Genomic DNA, 16,408 nt, shown 5'->3' on the forward strand with positions numbered 1-16,408 from the left:
TTGCAGTTTTTTTTTTTTTTTTTTTTTTGAGACGGAGTCTCGCTCTGTCGCCCAGGCTGGAGTGCAGTGGCGCGATCTCGGCTCACTGCAAGCTCCGCCTCCCGGGTTCACGCCATTCTCCTGCCTCAGCCTCCCGAGTAGCTGGGACTACATGCGCCCACAACCGCGCCCGGCTAATTTTTTGTATTTTTAGTAGAGACGGGGTTTCACCGTGGTCTCGATCTCCTGACCTTGTGATCCGCCCACCTCGGCCTCCCAAAGTGCTGGGATTACAGGCGTGAGCCACCGCGCCCGGCTGATCTTGCAGTTTCAAAAAATTTCTTTTCCTTAAGCTGGTTTTGTGGGCTTTTGTTGCTTGAATCCAAACAAAAATAAAACTGTACGAGTAAAATGAAGCAAACAAACAAAATCTGCCAAAAAGGAGCCCCAGTTCTGTCGCAATTTTGCCAAAAAGGAGTTGTGAGGCCTTAGACAAGTTCCTTCTCTCTAGGCTACAATTCTATCCCTTACAAAATGATGCAGTTGAACTGGATATCTCAGGGGCCTTCGCCCTCTACAATGCTGGCTTAGACACTGGCTCCTCTGGATAACCTCTTGGGGCTACAGATTCCCTAAGAAGGTTTTCCTAAATTTCTTTAGGAGAAATTCTTTCTAAGCTCTTGGGAGCTGAAAAAAATAAAAATAGAAAGCACTCAAGTCTCCATGTCTCTCTTTCCCTGTCGGTAAAAAGTGCAGTTTTATTAGAGGGATGCTTTAAATAATGAGGCTTATCTGACACTCCAATTCTTTTTCATTTTAAAATTAAACTTTAGCATATTATAACTGTACTCACTTCAATTAAGGCTGCCATCTATATCCCTAAAATGCGTACAGTAATAGGATACAATTATGCTTGCCAAAAAATTCTATTTTTTGCAGTTTGTTTCTTCAGAATAATGTAACTCATCTAAACAATCAATATTAAATAAAATGGCAAAGTATTTTAAAGATTTGACACAAGGAAAAAACCCTAAAATTGTAAAATAAATTGTAAGAATATCCTCTATTAAGCCCATAAACCCTGCATTATATAATTTCTTAGTTGACAAAGAAAAAAACCCAGTATTGTTTTGGCCCTTAAATTCCCACCCAAAGAGATTGTTCTCTGATGCTGAAACAAAAATGGTAACCAAATGCTTTGATAGACAACTCATTACAATGAGAACTAAAGCCTTCCAAAATAAGACAAAGATTTTCCTGTATCTCCCAGATGCCAGGGAAAGTAAAGGAAATATTTCAGCCTTCCATCCCAAGAACGAACTCTGTATCTGTACTTAAAAAAAAAAAAAAAAAAAAAAAAGTGCCTTAAAAATGATCAAGCTCAAGGTACAGTTTTTTAAAAGCAGAAAATGTTCCCAAGGCAGTGTGAAGAAAAAAAAATTATTGAGAGAAAATGAAAAGAAACAAGGAGGAAGAAATCTTTCAACAGAGTAGAAACTGTTAGTCTCTCTGTCTCTCTGTGTCCCTGAAAGGTTTTGATCCAACCCTATTTGTTATCCTAGAAAAGCCCTTCTGAAGAAAGGTCTCAGTGTAAGAACTGCTTGAAAGAAGCCAACCCCTTGGAAATAGGAATGGCTTGGCCATTTATTAATGTCAAATATGCTGCCTGCATGAATTAGTCAGCTTGTCTTTTGGGAGTCATACAGAAAAGTTCTCGTGCACCTGCCTGTTAGTGTCTAACACTTCTGGTTTTAATGACAGCAGTAACAACTATCAGAAAATAAAATTTAAAAAATTTAAAAGCTAAATATTACTATATTCTACTTTGGGAACAGCTGATTCATCAATTTTTAAAGGCTTCTTACTGAAATATAATTAGTGACTACAGCATAAAGCTTGCTCAGATTTAAAAAGACAAAACAGAGTCATTTTCCTAAACTGGCAGAATTCAACCAAATTACCACAAAACTGACCTTAGAAACAAAGAGAAATGGAGCAGAAAAAGGCCAGATTTTTTACTGGCAGTACCACAGTGGCCAACATCCCAGAACTAAGAAAAGCTGCCAAGTGGAAGAGAAAAAATTAAAGGACTTTCCAAAACCAGCTAAGCCCAGTGCACACAGCATTCCCAACAGCCGGAGCCGGAGTGAGCTTCAGAAGCAACACACAGGTATAAGGTCCAGCTGTATTCTTTATTTACAGCACAGTTCAAAGTCATTAAATCCAGTACAAAAGAAATGGCTCTCACTTCCTGGATTGGCACCAGACATCCTACCAGCTGCAATTACATCATTTTCTAATCTATCTTCTGCTTTTACTTTGTGTAGGGTAGGGATGGGGACTTACAAATGGGCTAAAGAGACTTCAACCTCAAAGCCAAAAAGAAATCTCTGCTTGCAGAGATACAAAGAAAGTAACTCTCCCTCTTATGAAAAGCAATCAGGAGCTCTGCTCCAGTTATGAAGGCCACTGATGGTGTGGGAGAGTTATCAAGAAGATTCTTCCTAGACATGGTGCAAAGACAGTGAGAACCCAGGAAATCACATTCATGGGACAGTTGCTCTTACCGTCATCACCCTCTATTCTATCTCAACCTTGGCCCATCAAATCTAATGATACACAAGAGAAGGTAATTACACGTAGAAAACCAAAGTGAATGGGAATGTGGTGGTGAGAACATAAAAGAAGAAACTGAAAACAATCAAAAGTTTCTCAGTGCTGCTTTCCTGCACGGTCATAGAAATCTCTGATCCAATTCTTCATATGTCTGACTTCCAAGGCACGGGCTAACAGCACAGACGTGGGATCTAAGGCATTCTTGGCGCGCAGATCTAAGTGGTGGGCCCCCTCTGAGATGGTGACTGCAACCAGAGTGTCTGTGATATCCTTAGTTACTCCACCTCCTGACCAGGGGTCTAGTTCACCATTGCTGCAAGTAAAAAACAGAAGAAAAAATAAAGGTGTTAGTTTTTCATACTGACACGCAGATAAGCTAGGAGAAACCTATTATATGTTTAACACTTAAAATTATAAACTTGTAACCTGGGGGATTTGATCTGAGGACCTAATTTATCATATGGAGAGATGATTCATACTGGAGTTTTGCAATATTCCTGCAACCAGGTGCAAAAAAAAAAAAAGGAACCAGAGATGATTGAAGGAGGTGTTCCCATAAATCAACCTAGATTGTACTGGGATATGAAATTTAGAAACCTGAATCTCAATCCTGATTTCATCATTCAAAAGTTATATAATGCAAGTTACCTGACTCAGTTTCCTCATCTGTAAAATGGAGATAACAGGCCGGGCACAGTGGCTCATGTCTGTAATCTTTGCTCTTTGGAGGCCAAGATGGTGAATCACTTGAGCCCAGCTAGCCTAGGGAACATGGTGAAACCCCATTTTCTTAAGGAAGGGAGGAAGGGAGAAAGGGAGGAAAGAAGAAAGGGAGGGAGGAAGGGAGGAAAGAAGAAAGGGAGGGAGGGAGGAAAGGAGGAGGCTGCATTTTTTATCCAATACAGTACAGTACTTTGGGAAACAGGATAGTAGATCTGAAAAATGTCACCGGGATCTGGAATCCAAAAATTTGGGCATTACACAAAAATCTTCATTTTACATTAGCTTTAAAGTTAAGGAAATGCTACTAGGTTATTAGTCTCGACTGGTTCACACAACACAATTCAGAATAATGTAAAGATAATCAGTCACTAAAACTGAGTATTTAGTTTAACTGAGTAAAAAATCCAATACAACCACAGACAGCATCCCTAATAATATTTCTGAATAGTTTTGTTGAGATATAATTCATCTACCACAGAATTTGTCCATTTAAAATACACAATTCAATGGTTTTTAGTATACTCAGAGTTGTGCAACCAGCACCACAATCCATTTTAGAACATTTTCATCACCCCAAATAGAAACCGATACTCATTAGCAGTCATTCCCCACCTTCCTGCCTTGCTCTCAGCCCCAGGAAACCATGAGTCTATTTTCTATAGACTATTATCTATAGATTTGCCTATTCTGGACACTTCGTACAAATGGAATTAAATAGTAGGTGGTCTTTTGCAACAGGTCTCTTTCACCCAGTGTAATGTTTTCAAGTTTCACCCATGTTGCGGCATGAATCAGTATGTGTTCCTTTTTATTGCCAAATAATATTTCATTGTATGAATACATCATATTTTACTTATCTCTTCATCATTTGATGGACATTTGTATTGTTTGCACTTTTTGGCTAATGAGTATTGCTCCTTTGAACATTCACATACAAGTTTTTGTGTGGATGTATGATTTCACTTCTCTTAGGCATATACTTAGGAATTTCTAGGACATATGGTAACAGCCTATTGATTAGCTGCCAGACTACTTTCCAAAGGGGCTACACCATTTTATATTCCCAGTAGCAACATTTGAGGGTTCCACTTTCTCTACATCTTCAACACTTATTATTATCTGTCTATTTTAGACATCCTAGGCTAGTAAGTATTAAACGATATTTCACTATGGTTTTAATTTGCATTTCGCAAGAGACTGATGGTGTTTAAACATCTTATGTGCTGATTGGCCATTTTTATATCTTCTTTGGGAAAATGCCCAGTCATATCTTTGCTCATTTTTTAACTAGAGTTATGTATCTTTTTATTTTTGACTGAGAGCTCACACTCTCTTAACTTGTGTGTTGCAGAGTAAGAAAAGCATGAGCTTTGGGATCAGACACACTTTGGTTCCAGTCTCAGGTCTGCCTCTCATCTACCTAATCTCATGGAAACAGATTCCTAAGGGAAAAAACTGGCACTGAAATACCTGGATCTAAGTACTCAGCCCATTGCAAACATTAGATCACTTTCCCCTTGTATGGCACCTCTTGGCATATCTTTATCCACATACCACTTGAAATAACTTACAGAACATTTTTATGTGTGTTCTGATATTTGTTTAATGCAAACTCCATTTTGCTGGTATTGTTTATAAAGCCTTACCTATTCTGGATACAAGTCCCTTATTAAATATATGACTTGCAAATATTTTCTCCCATTCTGTAGACTATCTTCTAACTTTCTTGATAGTATCATTTGCAGCACAAGTTTTTCATTTTCATGAAGTTGATTTATCTATTTTTTCTCATTGTTTGTGTTTTTGGTATGGTAACCAAGAAACTGCTGTCTAACCCACAGTCATGAAGATTTATTCTTATGTTTTCCTTTATAAGATTCATCATTTTAGCCCTTACATTTAAGCCTTTGATCTATTCTGAGTTGATTTTTCTTGTTATGGTATGAAATAGGGAGCCAACCTCATTCTTCTGCATGCGAATCTCCAGTTTTCCCATCATCATTTGTTGAAAAAACTTCTTTTCTCAATGAATTGTCTTGCTACTTTTGTTGAAAATCAATAAGCCATACATGTAAGGTTTGACTTCTGGACACTTGATTCTCTTCCACTTGTCTATATGTCTATCCTTATGCCAGTATCACACTGTATTGACTGTAGCTTTGTAGTAAGTTGGAAATCAGGAAGTGTGAGTTCTTCAAGTTCATTCTTCCTTTTCAAGATTGTTTTGGCTATTCTGGGTCCCATATATCCCTATATGAATTTCAGGATCAGCTTGTCAATTTCTAATTAAAAAAAAAAAAAAAAAGGCCAGCTGGAAATTCGATAGAGATCACATTGAATCTGTGGATCAACTTGAGGAGTAATAGTCACCTTAATAGTATTAATTCTTCTAATACATAAACATGAGAGGTCTTTCCATTTAAAGGAAGCAATTTTTAATTTGTTTCCAATGTATACATCTTGCACTTCTTTTGTTAAATTTATTCCAAAGCATTTTATTCTTGATACTATTTAAATCAAATTTTTCCCTAGTATAACATATTATGCATAGATTGCATTCGTGTTTACAAAGCCTTTCACATGTGTTCATTGTAACAACCCTATGAAGTAGGTTTAATTACAATTCTTTTATAAAAGAGAAAACTAATGCCCAGAGAATTTAAAAGGCTTGCCAAAATCATTTGACTTAGCAAATCTGAGATTCAAACACAGCTCTAAAAACCTCAAACACAGCTCTAAAAACCCTAGTCCAATGCTTAATTTTATACTATGTTGCAATTCAGTGGAACCGTGACTACTGTTGAAAGTCGACAGCTCACGCTGTCTTGTGTGCTGCAAAGTAAGAAGAGCATGAGCTTTGGGATCAGACATACTTTGCTTCTAGTCCCAGGTCTGCCTTTCATCTACCTAATCTCATGGAAACAGATTCCCCAGGGGAAAAACTGTCACTGAACTACCTGGATCTGAGTATTCTGCCCATGGCATGTATTAGATCACTTTCCCCTCGAATGGTACCTCTTGGCATATCTTTACTACATACCACTTGAAATCACTTATAGGACATTTTTATGTGTGTCCTGATATTTGTTTAATACAAACTCCATTTTGCTGGTATTGTTTACAACAAAGCCTGAAATAAAAAGTCTTCAAGCTCACATTATCAAAGACATGAAATTATTCCCATAATTTGCATAATCATCAAAAAACTTCTCAACTATAAGTACAACCTATATATAGATGACTACCAAATAATGTATCTAGCTGGGATTGTTCCCCTAAACTTCAGAACCAAAGTTCAAATGTGAACTTCACATTTTTACATGGAAGTCAAATTAGACACTTGGCAGTTCCTGATGCTTCCCAAATGCCAACCAGCTCCTCCTGCCATCTTCCCCAATCTCTGTCAATGGGAAGTCTATCCTTTTCATTGTTCAGGTCAAAAAGTTTGATGTCACTCTTTAATCTTTTTGGTTTCACTCTTTAATTTTCTCATTGTTTAACACACAATCTGTCAACAAATCCTGTCATCTATATCTTCAAATATATCCATAATCTGACCATTTTGCATTACCTCCACTGCACAACCCTAATCTAAGTCACCATTATCTCTAGCCTGAGTTACTACAATAGCCTTTTAACTGACCTTCCTGCCTCTACCCTTGTCTCCCTGCAATTTAATATCAATAGAGCTGCCAACTTGATCCTGTTAAAACCTGAACCAGATAATGTCATTCCTTTTCTCAAAAAGCTCCAAGTTTTCCCATCTCATTCACAGTAAAAACCTAAGTCCTTACTAGAACCAACAAGTTTCCACATAATTCGGGCCCTCTGCTCCCTCCCTGATTTCACCTCCTATTACTCTCTCACTTATTAACCCCACTCCAGCCACACTGACCTTACTCCACCTGAAGAATAGGCTGGGGACACTTCTCTTTCAAGGCCTTTGCCTTCAGTTAATCCTCTTACTCCACCAACTTCATGGCTAGCTCCTTTACTTCCTCTGTATCATTTTTTTAAAGTCACTCCTTGATGAAGTCTTCCCTGGTCACTCTAATAAAGTATTTCAACTGTTTTCCCTCCCTGTGACATTTTACAGTCCCCTTCCTGGTTTACTTTTTTCTCCTTGTCACTTATATCCTTCTAACATATTTATAAGTTCTATCTTGTTTCATTTCCTATCTCTCAAACTAGAACTCCATGAGAGCAGAGATTTTCGTCCATATTGTTTATTTCTACATCTCCAAGTTCCTAGAAGCAGACCTGGCTCACAATAGGAGGCCCAAAAAATTTACTGAATGAACTTAAAAAGTGTCTAGTTGGCTGTGGCCACATACTGGATGCCCATCATAGACATCTATAAATACACATATGCAAGTTCATAAACACGCTGTAAATCACTTTGGTACTTTTTACGTGGGAAAGAAAAGTTCATATAAATGATTAATACAAATATAAAGAGACTGACCTTCAGCTGTGTGTTAATAGTGGAAAGAACAATGAATTCATTCAGTAGATCTAAGTTGTACATTTTTACTAGCTGCATGACTTTGGGTAAGTTACTGACCCCTGTGAACCTCAATTCTCATGTGGATTATAGAAAAAAAATGTTTTTTAAGAAAGATAATACCCTTCTCAGACAGAACTATTGTGAGGCCCAAGTCAAATAATATATGTGAAAATAAATAAACTACTACATGAACGTGTGATGTCATTATAGTTATTACCATATTCTGTAAGCATAATAAGTATTACCACTACCAAGAAGTAAATAAATCATGAAAATGTAAATGTACAAATTATATGAGAAAAAAAATTAGGTACATTAAGTATATGTGTGTTTGAAATACAATTTAAAATTGCCTGTCCTGGCCAGGCATGGTGGCTCACACCTGTAATCCCAGCACTTCGGGAGGCCAAGATGGATGGATCACTTGAGGTCAGGAGTTTGAGATCAGCCTGCCCAACATGGTGAAACCCTGCCTCTACTAAAAATACAAAAATTAGCCAGGTGTGGTGGCGCATGCATGCAGTCCCAACTACTTAGGAGGCTGAGGCAGGAGAATGGCTTGAACCCGGGAGGTAGAGGCTGCAGTGAGCTGAGATCATGCCACTGCAATCCAGCCTGGATAACAGAGCAAGACTCTGTTTCAAAACTGTTTCAAAAAAATAAAATAAAATAAAAATTGTCCTCTGTTCAATTGCAACTTAACATCATCCTTGGAAAAAAAAAAAAAAACCTACACTCCAGAAGTGTACTTTTTTGGTTTTATTAAAAACAAAAAGAAAAACTCATGTTAAATACAAGCCTCAGTTTTCAACTACCAGGTAAACTTTTAAAGAAAACTACATAAGGAGTTGGGTTCTCTTAAATTAATAAATCGCCTTTGTCATTATTCCAAATTGACAAGCCCAACCCAGATAGGAAACTCTCCATTATTTGCAAAACAAAAAAGCTATCCCAACAGCCACATAATAAGCAAACTGCATTTGATTTAAAAGGTCATCTGAAATAGCCTAGTGGCTTAGCAACAGTGTTTGGAGTTGCTGAGAGACCTAAGATGCACATGGACTTGAATTTCTTGGTCCTAGATGTGTGAAAGCTAAACCAGTCATTGGGAAATCTACAAAAAAAAAAAAAAAAAAAAAACTGGCATTCATGAGAGGATCTAGATGCCTGGGTAAAATTTCCCCAACAGGGAGCTTCACTTAGTCACTGGCAACAATTAATTTGCCTGAGAAATGATGTTAAACTAACCAGCTCCTCAGGGACTCCCTTTTGGATTTATACTAAAATAACTGAGAATGACTGTTGGTAAAATTATGTCTACAAGTTGGGAAAGAAAATAAACCTCCCCCCAAAAAACAATTGTGGAATAAAAAAAGAATTGCTGTAATGAGACTATTAACAGGTAAACAAATGTTTACTGAGTGCCTACTACATATCAGGCACCGACCGGGCACGGGACTCCACAGTGAACAAAACAGACAAAATCTCTGTTGCTTATTTCCATGATAATTTGTTCCTTGAAATAACCCTGTTAGGTACTCATTCTTATTCCTAAGTAATATGAAATGGCAATTTGCCCAAGGTCATGCAGCTAATTCAGGGAAGAAGAAAAATGGCATCAAGGTCTACCTGACTTCAAAGCCTTAACTGAAAAATCTCCAATCCAACAATTAAAGATTAAACTTCCCAACCAGAAAAGCAATCACACCTGGATTCGTGTGAGGCAGACTAAGGAGAGAAACCTGGAAATGAAGAATAAGATACTTTCCACAGGGCTCTTTGGACACTTTCTTTTTTTTTTCTTTCTTTTTTTTTTTAACTATACTTTAAGTTCTGGGATACATGTGCAGAATGTGCAAGTCTGTTACATAGGTATACACGTGCCACGGTGGTTTGCTGCACCCATCAACCCGTCATCTACATTAGGTATTTTCTCCTAATGCTATCCCTCCCCAATCCCTGCCCCACTGACAGATCCCAGTGTGTGATGTTTCCCTCCCTGAGTCCATGTGTTCTCATTGTTCAACTCACACTTATGAGTGAGAACATGCAGTGTTTGATTTTCTGTTCCTGTGTTAGTTTGCTGAGAATGATGGTTTCCAGTTTCATCCATGGCCCTGCAAAGGACATGAACTCATCCTTTTTTATGGCGCATAGTATTCCATGGTGTATATGTGCCACATTTTCCTTATCCAGTCGATCATTGATGGGCATTTGAGTTGGTTCCATGTCTTTGCTATTGTAAATAGTGCTGCAATAAACATACGTGTGCATGTGTCTTTATAGTAGAACGATTCATAATCCTCTGAGTATATACCCAGGAATGGGATTGCTGGGTTAAATGGTATTTCTGGCTCTAGATCCTTGAGGAATTGCCACACTGTCTTCCACAATGGTTGAACTAATTTATACACCCACCAACAGTGTAAAATCGTTCCTATTTCTCCATACCCTCTCCAGTATCGGTTGTTTCCTGACTTTTTAATAATTGCCATTCCAACTGGCATGAGATGGTATCTCACTGTGGTTTTGAGTTGCATTTCTCTAATCATCAGTGATGATGAGCTTTTTTCATGTTTGTTGGCCACATAAAGGTCTTCTTTTGAGAACTGTCTTTGCCCACTTCCTGATGGGGTTGTTGTTTTCTTGTAAATTTGTTTAAGTTCCTTGTAGAGTCTAGATATTAGCCCTTTGTCAGATGGACAGATTGCAAAAATTTTCTCCTATTCTGTAGGTTGCCTGTTCACTCTGATGATAATTTATTTTGCTGTGCAGAAGTCTTTAGTTTAATTAGACCCCATTTGTCAATGTTGGCTTTTGTTGCCATTGCTTTTGGTGTTTTAGTCATGAAGTCTTTGCCCATGCCTATGCTTGGACACCTTCTTACTCAGCAACCAGAAACATTTTATAGCTAGTGGCCATGAAGTACACAGAACAGACACACCTGTGGCTGTTCCTTTACTTTGGGAGTGCTCTTTCTTCAGAAAAGTAGGAGAATTTTGAATTTTTTAATAACTTAAAAATTTTTGCATTGTATTTCTCATACCTAGCAAACTATAGAAAAAGATTTCTTTGTAAAAGTAGACTTGCCACTGCAAAAAGATAAACCAGCATCTTTACACAGTCTTGCCTTTAAACTTTCACATGCTTCTGAAGCCTTCCTGAGCTGTGTATTTCATTCATCATCCTTATCAACAACAGGCATATTTACTGGGCATTCATTATGTGCCAGTCACTGTAGCAAACGCTAAAGATACAGAGATGGTTAAGATGAAGTTCCTGCCAGTGATAAATTCACAATCTCATGGGGCAGATAGAAACACAAACAAATAACTACCACATGGAGTGATAAGCGGTACTTATAGGTGCTACTAGAAGTAAGGGGGAGGTAGAAACCTATCCTCCCTTACGGAATATTTCTTGGAGAAGGTATGAGACTTAAGGAAAAAGGAAAAAGAGGATGAGAAAGGACATTCAGAGATAAGTATACAGTTCCCTGTGGCTAGAACATAAAGGGCAAGGTGGAGAGTGTACTTTCATTTATTCATTCAACAAATATATTTTGAGTGTAGATATTTGCCAGATCTGGGCCAAGTACTTTGATGAGCTCTTTTGATGCACCACAACAACTTTATGGGGTGAGTGGTATTATTATTCTCACTTCACAAAGGATAAAACTGAGAATCAAAAAAGCTTACGAAATTTTACTCAAGACAGCTCACTCTACCTTTGAACAGCTCTTCCTGCAAGTCCTTTCTTACACTGAGCTAACAGTTTCTTACATGGAGCTCTAATTCCTACCCACTGACTTTTCTCACAAAATATGCCCCCTTCTCCAATGATGATAATGATGGTGATGATGACGATTATTATTATTATTATCATTTTGACAGTCTGAGAAAGATAACATAAAAAAGCAATGGATAACTAAAATACTTACAAAAGGGCTGAAGGAAACTAGCTTACGTCCCTTTTGGCCTTCCACCTCCCGCCATGTGAGGATGCTGCCTTAAGGTGCCATCTTGAAAGCAGAGACTGGGCCCTCAACAGACACCAAACCTGCCAGCATCCTCATCTTGGGCTTCCCAGCCTCCATGACTGTGAGCAATACATTTGTGCTGTTTATATATTACCCTCTCTCAGGTTTTTTACTATAGCAGCACTAGTGGACTAAGACAAACTCAAAGGCTTATGTTTAGGTCTTTTTCAACCCTCTCAGTTCTTTCAAGTTTTCCTGATTTCAAATAACCTAAATTTGGCACAGTTTCCTTAAACATCCTAAGCAGACTTATTTGCTTAACTGTCACTTTGTAAGACTGAGCTTAAGAGTATAGTTTTGAAGAATCCTGTTGAGAACAAGGAACACAACAGAAGAAAATTAAACAAAAAGTAGTTTCAAGTTTTCCATTAAAGTGTCTTGCCTTATATTTGGGGAAAGGTATACTGCTGGGTGGAATACTATGTAGCCATAACAAGGAATGAGATCATGTCCTTTCCAGGGACATGGATGGAGCTGGAAGCCATTATCTTCAGCAAACTAATGCAGGAACGGAAAACCAAACACTGCATGTTCTCATTTTTAAGTGGGAGCTGAGAGAATACACAGATACAGGGAGGGAAAAAACACACACTGGAGCCTGTCAGTGGATGGAGTTGGGGGAAAGAGAGCATTAAGAAAAATAGCTAAGGCCGGGTGCAGTGGCTCACGCCTGTAATCTCAGCACTTTGGGAGGCTGAGGCAGGCGGATCACCTGAGGTCAGGAGTTTGGGACCAGCCTGGCCAACGTGGTGAAACTCCATCTCTACTAAAAATACAAAAATTAGCCAGGTGAGCTGTAGTCCCAGCTACTTGGGAAGCTGAGGCAAGAATAGCTTGAACCCAGGAGGCAGAGGTTGCAGTGAGCCAAAATTGTGCCATTGCACTCCAGCCTGCACAAAAAGAGCAAAACTCCATCTCAAAAGAAAAAGAAAAATAGCTAATGCCTGCTGGATTTAATATCTAGGTGATGGGTTGATAGGTGCAGCAAACCACCATGGCACATGTTTACCTATGTAACAAACCTGCACATCTTGCACATATACCCCGGAACTTAAAAATAAAAATTAAAAATTAAAAGAGAAAATAGAATGAGTCTAATGAGTCAGAGACCTTTTTTTGCAAAGTGGGCAGTGCTACCAGCCTAAACTCAGAGTCAACGTACAGGCAAACAGCTCTCCTCATCCCTAAAAACTTTTGACTACATACCAAAGGCCAAATTTGACTCTTATTTAAAAGAATTTGTAGAGTACAGTGGTCGGAGAGGTACTGGCAGGAGCAGCAATGCTCCCAGGGGCCTGGGGCTGAGCTGTCCGAGTTCCCATGTGCTGAGCCCACTTGAGCCACAGCCATGTCTGGGGATGAGACAGTTTTTGATCCTACTATGAGCAAGAAGAAAAAGAAAAACCCCTTTATGTTAGATGAGGAAGGGGATACACAAACAGAGAAAAACTAGCCCAAGAAGAGGAACCGGAGCCAGCTGAGGACAAAGATGTAGAAGCCAATGAAGATGACAGTAGGAAAAAAGACGTTTCTGATGTTCTAGATGACCTGAACTTCTTTATTCAGAAGAAAAAGGAGAAAAAAAAAGATATTTGATATTGATAAAACTGAAGAAGTTGTAAAGGATCTTAAGATTGAAAGTGATGTTCAAGAACCAGATGAACCAGAGGAGGACCTTGACATTATGCTTGGCAATAGAAAGAAGAATGTCAAGTTCCCAGATGAGGATGGAATACTAAAGACACAGCTCTAGCCAGGAGTGGTGGCTCATGCCTGTAATCCCAGCACTTTGGGAGGCCGAGTTACGTGGCTCACGAGGTCAGGAGATCGAGACCATCCTGGCTAACATGGTTGAAACTCTGTCTCTACTAAACATACAAAAAATCAGCTGGGAATGCTGGCGGGAGCCTGTAGTCCCAGCTACTTGGGAGGCTGAGGCAGGAGAATGGTGTGAACCTGGGAGGTGGAGGTTGCAGTGAGCCAAGATCATGCCACTGCACTCCAGCCTGAGTGACAGAGCAAGACTCTGTCTCAAAAATAAAAAAGATATAGCTCTAGAAGATGAAGATAGCAAAAAGACGATGTTGTCTCATTCAGTAATCAGATAGGCCCTGTGAGGTAGGCTCAGAAAGAGACTGCACATATGAGGAGCTGCTGGATCATGTGTTCAACATCATAAGGGGAAAGAATCCAGATACGGTTGCTTGAAAGAAAAGGAAATTCACCATGAAACCTCCACAGGTCATCCAAGTAGGAACGAAGAAAACTCCTTTTGTCAACTTTATGGATATCTATAAACTATTACATAATCAGCCCAAACATTTCCTTGCATTTTTTCATTTATTTTGTTTTGTTTTGTTTTCATGTTTCTTGGTTTTTCTTTTGTTATTGTTTTTGTTTTTGTTTTTTGAGACAATATCTGGCTCTATTGCCCAGGCTAGAGTGTAGTGGTGCAATCTCAGCTCACTATAACCTCCACCTCCTGGGCTCAAGCCATCCTCCCACCTCAGGCTCCCGAGTAGCTGAGACTGCAGGCACATGCCACCATGACAACTAATTTTTGTATATTTTCTAGAGATGGGGTTTCACCATGTTGCCCAGACTGGTCTCGAACTCCTGGGCTCAAGCAAGCCATTTGCCTTGGCCTCCCAAAGTGCTGGGATTACAGGAGTGAGTCACTGCACCCAGCCTCCTTGCATTTTTGTTGGCTGAATTGGGTACAAGTGGTTCTATAGATGGTAATAACCAACTTGTAATCAAAGGGAGATTCCAACAGAAACAGAAAATGTCTTGAGGTGATACATCAAGGAATATGTCATTTAAGTTATGGGGCTGCACCCTTATGAACAGAGTAGTGCCTCATAAAAGGGCTGGAGGAAACTAGCCCTTGATACATCAAGGAATTGTCAAGGTGATGTCACACATGCTGATCACCAGACACAATCCTGCAGAAGGGTACCCGACTCTGTTTCTTATAGTGCGAAAGTTCTGTTGCCAGTATCAACACCAGGCTGTCACGGGCAAATAAGCACAGCTGCATGCCAAAGCCAACCAATTTGCTAATCACTGATTTTGCAGTGTGTTGTAGAGATTTGGCTGGATAAGTATGCCATCAGAGTGGACCTACCATTGTATTAAAAACAAGATTAAAAAGCTGCCACGTTCTTTGGTGAGTGGTTGGTTGGTCTGAAATCCTTGCAAGATGCCGATGCTCAAGCTGGTGATATACTCATTGCCTACTTTAACAACTGTCAGAGAAATGTGATATGGGGTAAGGAGGTACCTTTTAAAAATCATTCATAGACTTCTGTAAAATGCAAGATAAAGTTTTAACAGATTTTTTTTTCAAAGAGTAAAAATTAAAACAAATAAAAGAACTTGTAAAAGAATGACATTTACAATTTAAAAAATAGCTCTGGTTAACAGGTATGTAGTGGTATCTCCTATTTCTATATAGACTTGGGGAAATTCTTGAATAACTCGTTGCTATTTTAATAGCTGACAACCTAATGTTCAACTCAAAACATGGAAATTTTGAAGGCCCAGTCAGATACACATAGAGTCTGCTCAATTAACTCCAATGTGAACCAGTGGCAAATATGTGACTTCTTAAGGAGCAGTGTAATGTAGAAAAACAAACATGGGATTTGTAGTCAGGCCATAATAGAAAGCTGGCTTTATCACTTAGTAACTAAAACAAAGCTGGATGAGCTTTGGCAAGTGATTGAACACAGCAACTTTCAGTTTCCTTCACAGTGAAAAAGGGCCTAGAAGAACTACTTCACAGGGTTGTTGTGAGGATTTAACCAGGTAATTTATTTAAAGTGCCTCATTTAGTACTTGGAACAGAATGCAGTGGGCACTTCAAAAGTGTTGAATACTGAAATTTTTTATTATCATCAACAGCATAACAATAATAAGACAAATTGAGAACAGCGGATGATGCTTTATTTTGTGCTGGAGAGTTTTTTTTTAATATTTTAAAAATTTTGTTGCTGTTGATTTTTAAGACTTTAATAAAGCACATTGGTAATAGAGCAAAAAATTCTATCTCTTCTCAGCATCCTATCTTTCAAGGCATAGGAAAACATGACGGGTACCACTGTTGTATTCTATATTGTTCTATTGTCCAGGATTTTCCTGGTTCTATTTTTTCAGATATTCTATAAATGTTCCACCAACTGAAGTTTATCTTTGGACAGTAAAAACTCACCTGAAAACAATGTTTGAGTGTGAACTGATGTTTTTGCCTCCATACATAGTAGTGATCCAGGAGGGCCTTGGTCTCACACCCCACTGTTCAAAACACTCATCAGAAAGTTCCTTTAAGTTCCATGAGTGAGGTTCAAACATGTCATCGACACCATTAGTACAAAACGGCATGACTACTTCTGTACAGGCCTAAAAAGCAAACCAAGAGAGAATCCAATTAGAAAAATGAGGCAAAAAGAGGTTAAATAAATAATACAAAGTCATAATGCTGGTAAGTAGTAAAGGCAGGGTTTGAACTCAGGCAAGGCCGCTTCAAAGCCCCATTCTTTACT

General features: G+C 38.7%; 1 protein-coding gene across 3 annotated transcripts in view; it reads right to left on the bottom strand.

Moving 5' to 3' along the window:
* Nucleotides 1-2,152: 2,152 nt before the first annotated feature.
* The window catches only part of PRC (prolylcarboxypeptidase), an 82,988-nt gene continuing 68,732 nt past the window's right edge, over nucleotides 2,153-16,408 (bottom strand). For all 3 annotated transcript variants that reach the window (XM_011719217.2, XM_024788812.2, XM_011719216.2), the window contains exons 8-9: nucleotides 16,078-16,265; nucleotides 2,153-2,908 (exon numbers count right to left, since the gene is read on the bottom strand). In XM_011719217.2, coding sequence (XP_011717519.1) covers nucleotides 2,692-2,908; nucleotides 16,078-16,265 — 405 coding nt within the window. In that variant the 3' untranslated portion in view covers nucleotides 2,153-2,691. The remainder of the gene's footprint in view (nucleotides 2,909-16,077; nucleotides 16,266-16,408) is intronic.

Source organism: Macaca nemestrina, chromosome 12 (genome assembly GCF_043159975.1).
Source record: "Macaca nemestrina isolate mMacNem1 chromosome 12, mMacNem.hap1, whole genome shotgun sequence".
Classification (NCBI taxonomy): Eukaryota; Metazoa; Chordata; class Mammalia; order Primates; family Cercopithecidae; genus Macaca; species Macaca nemestrina.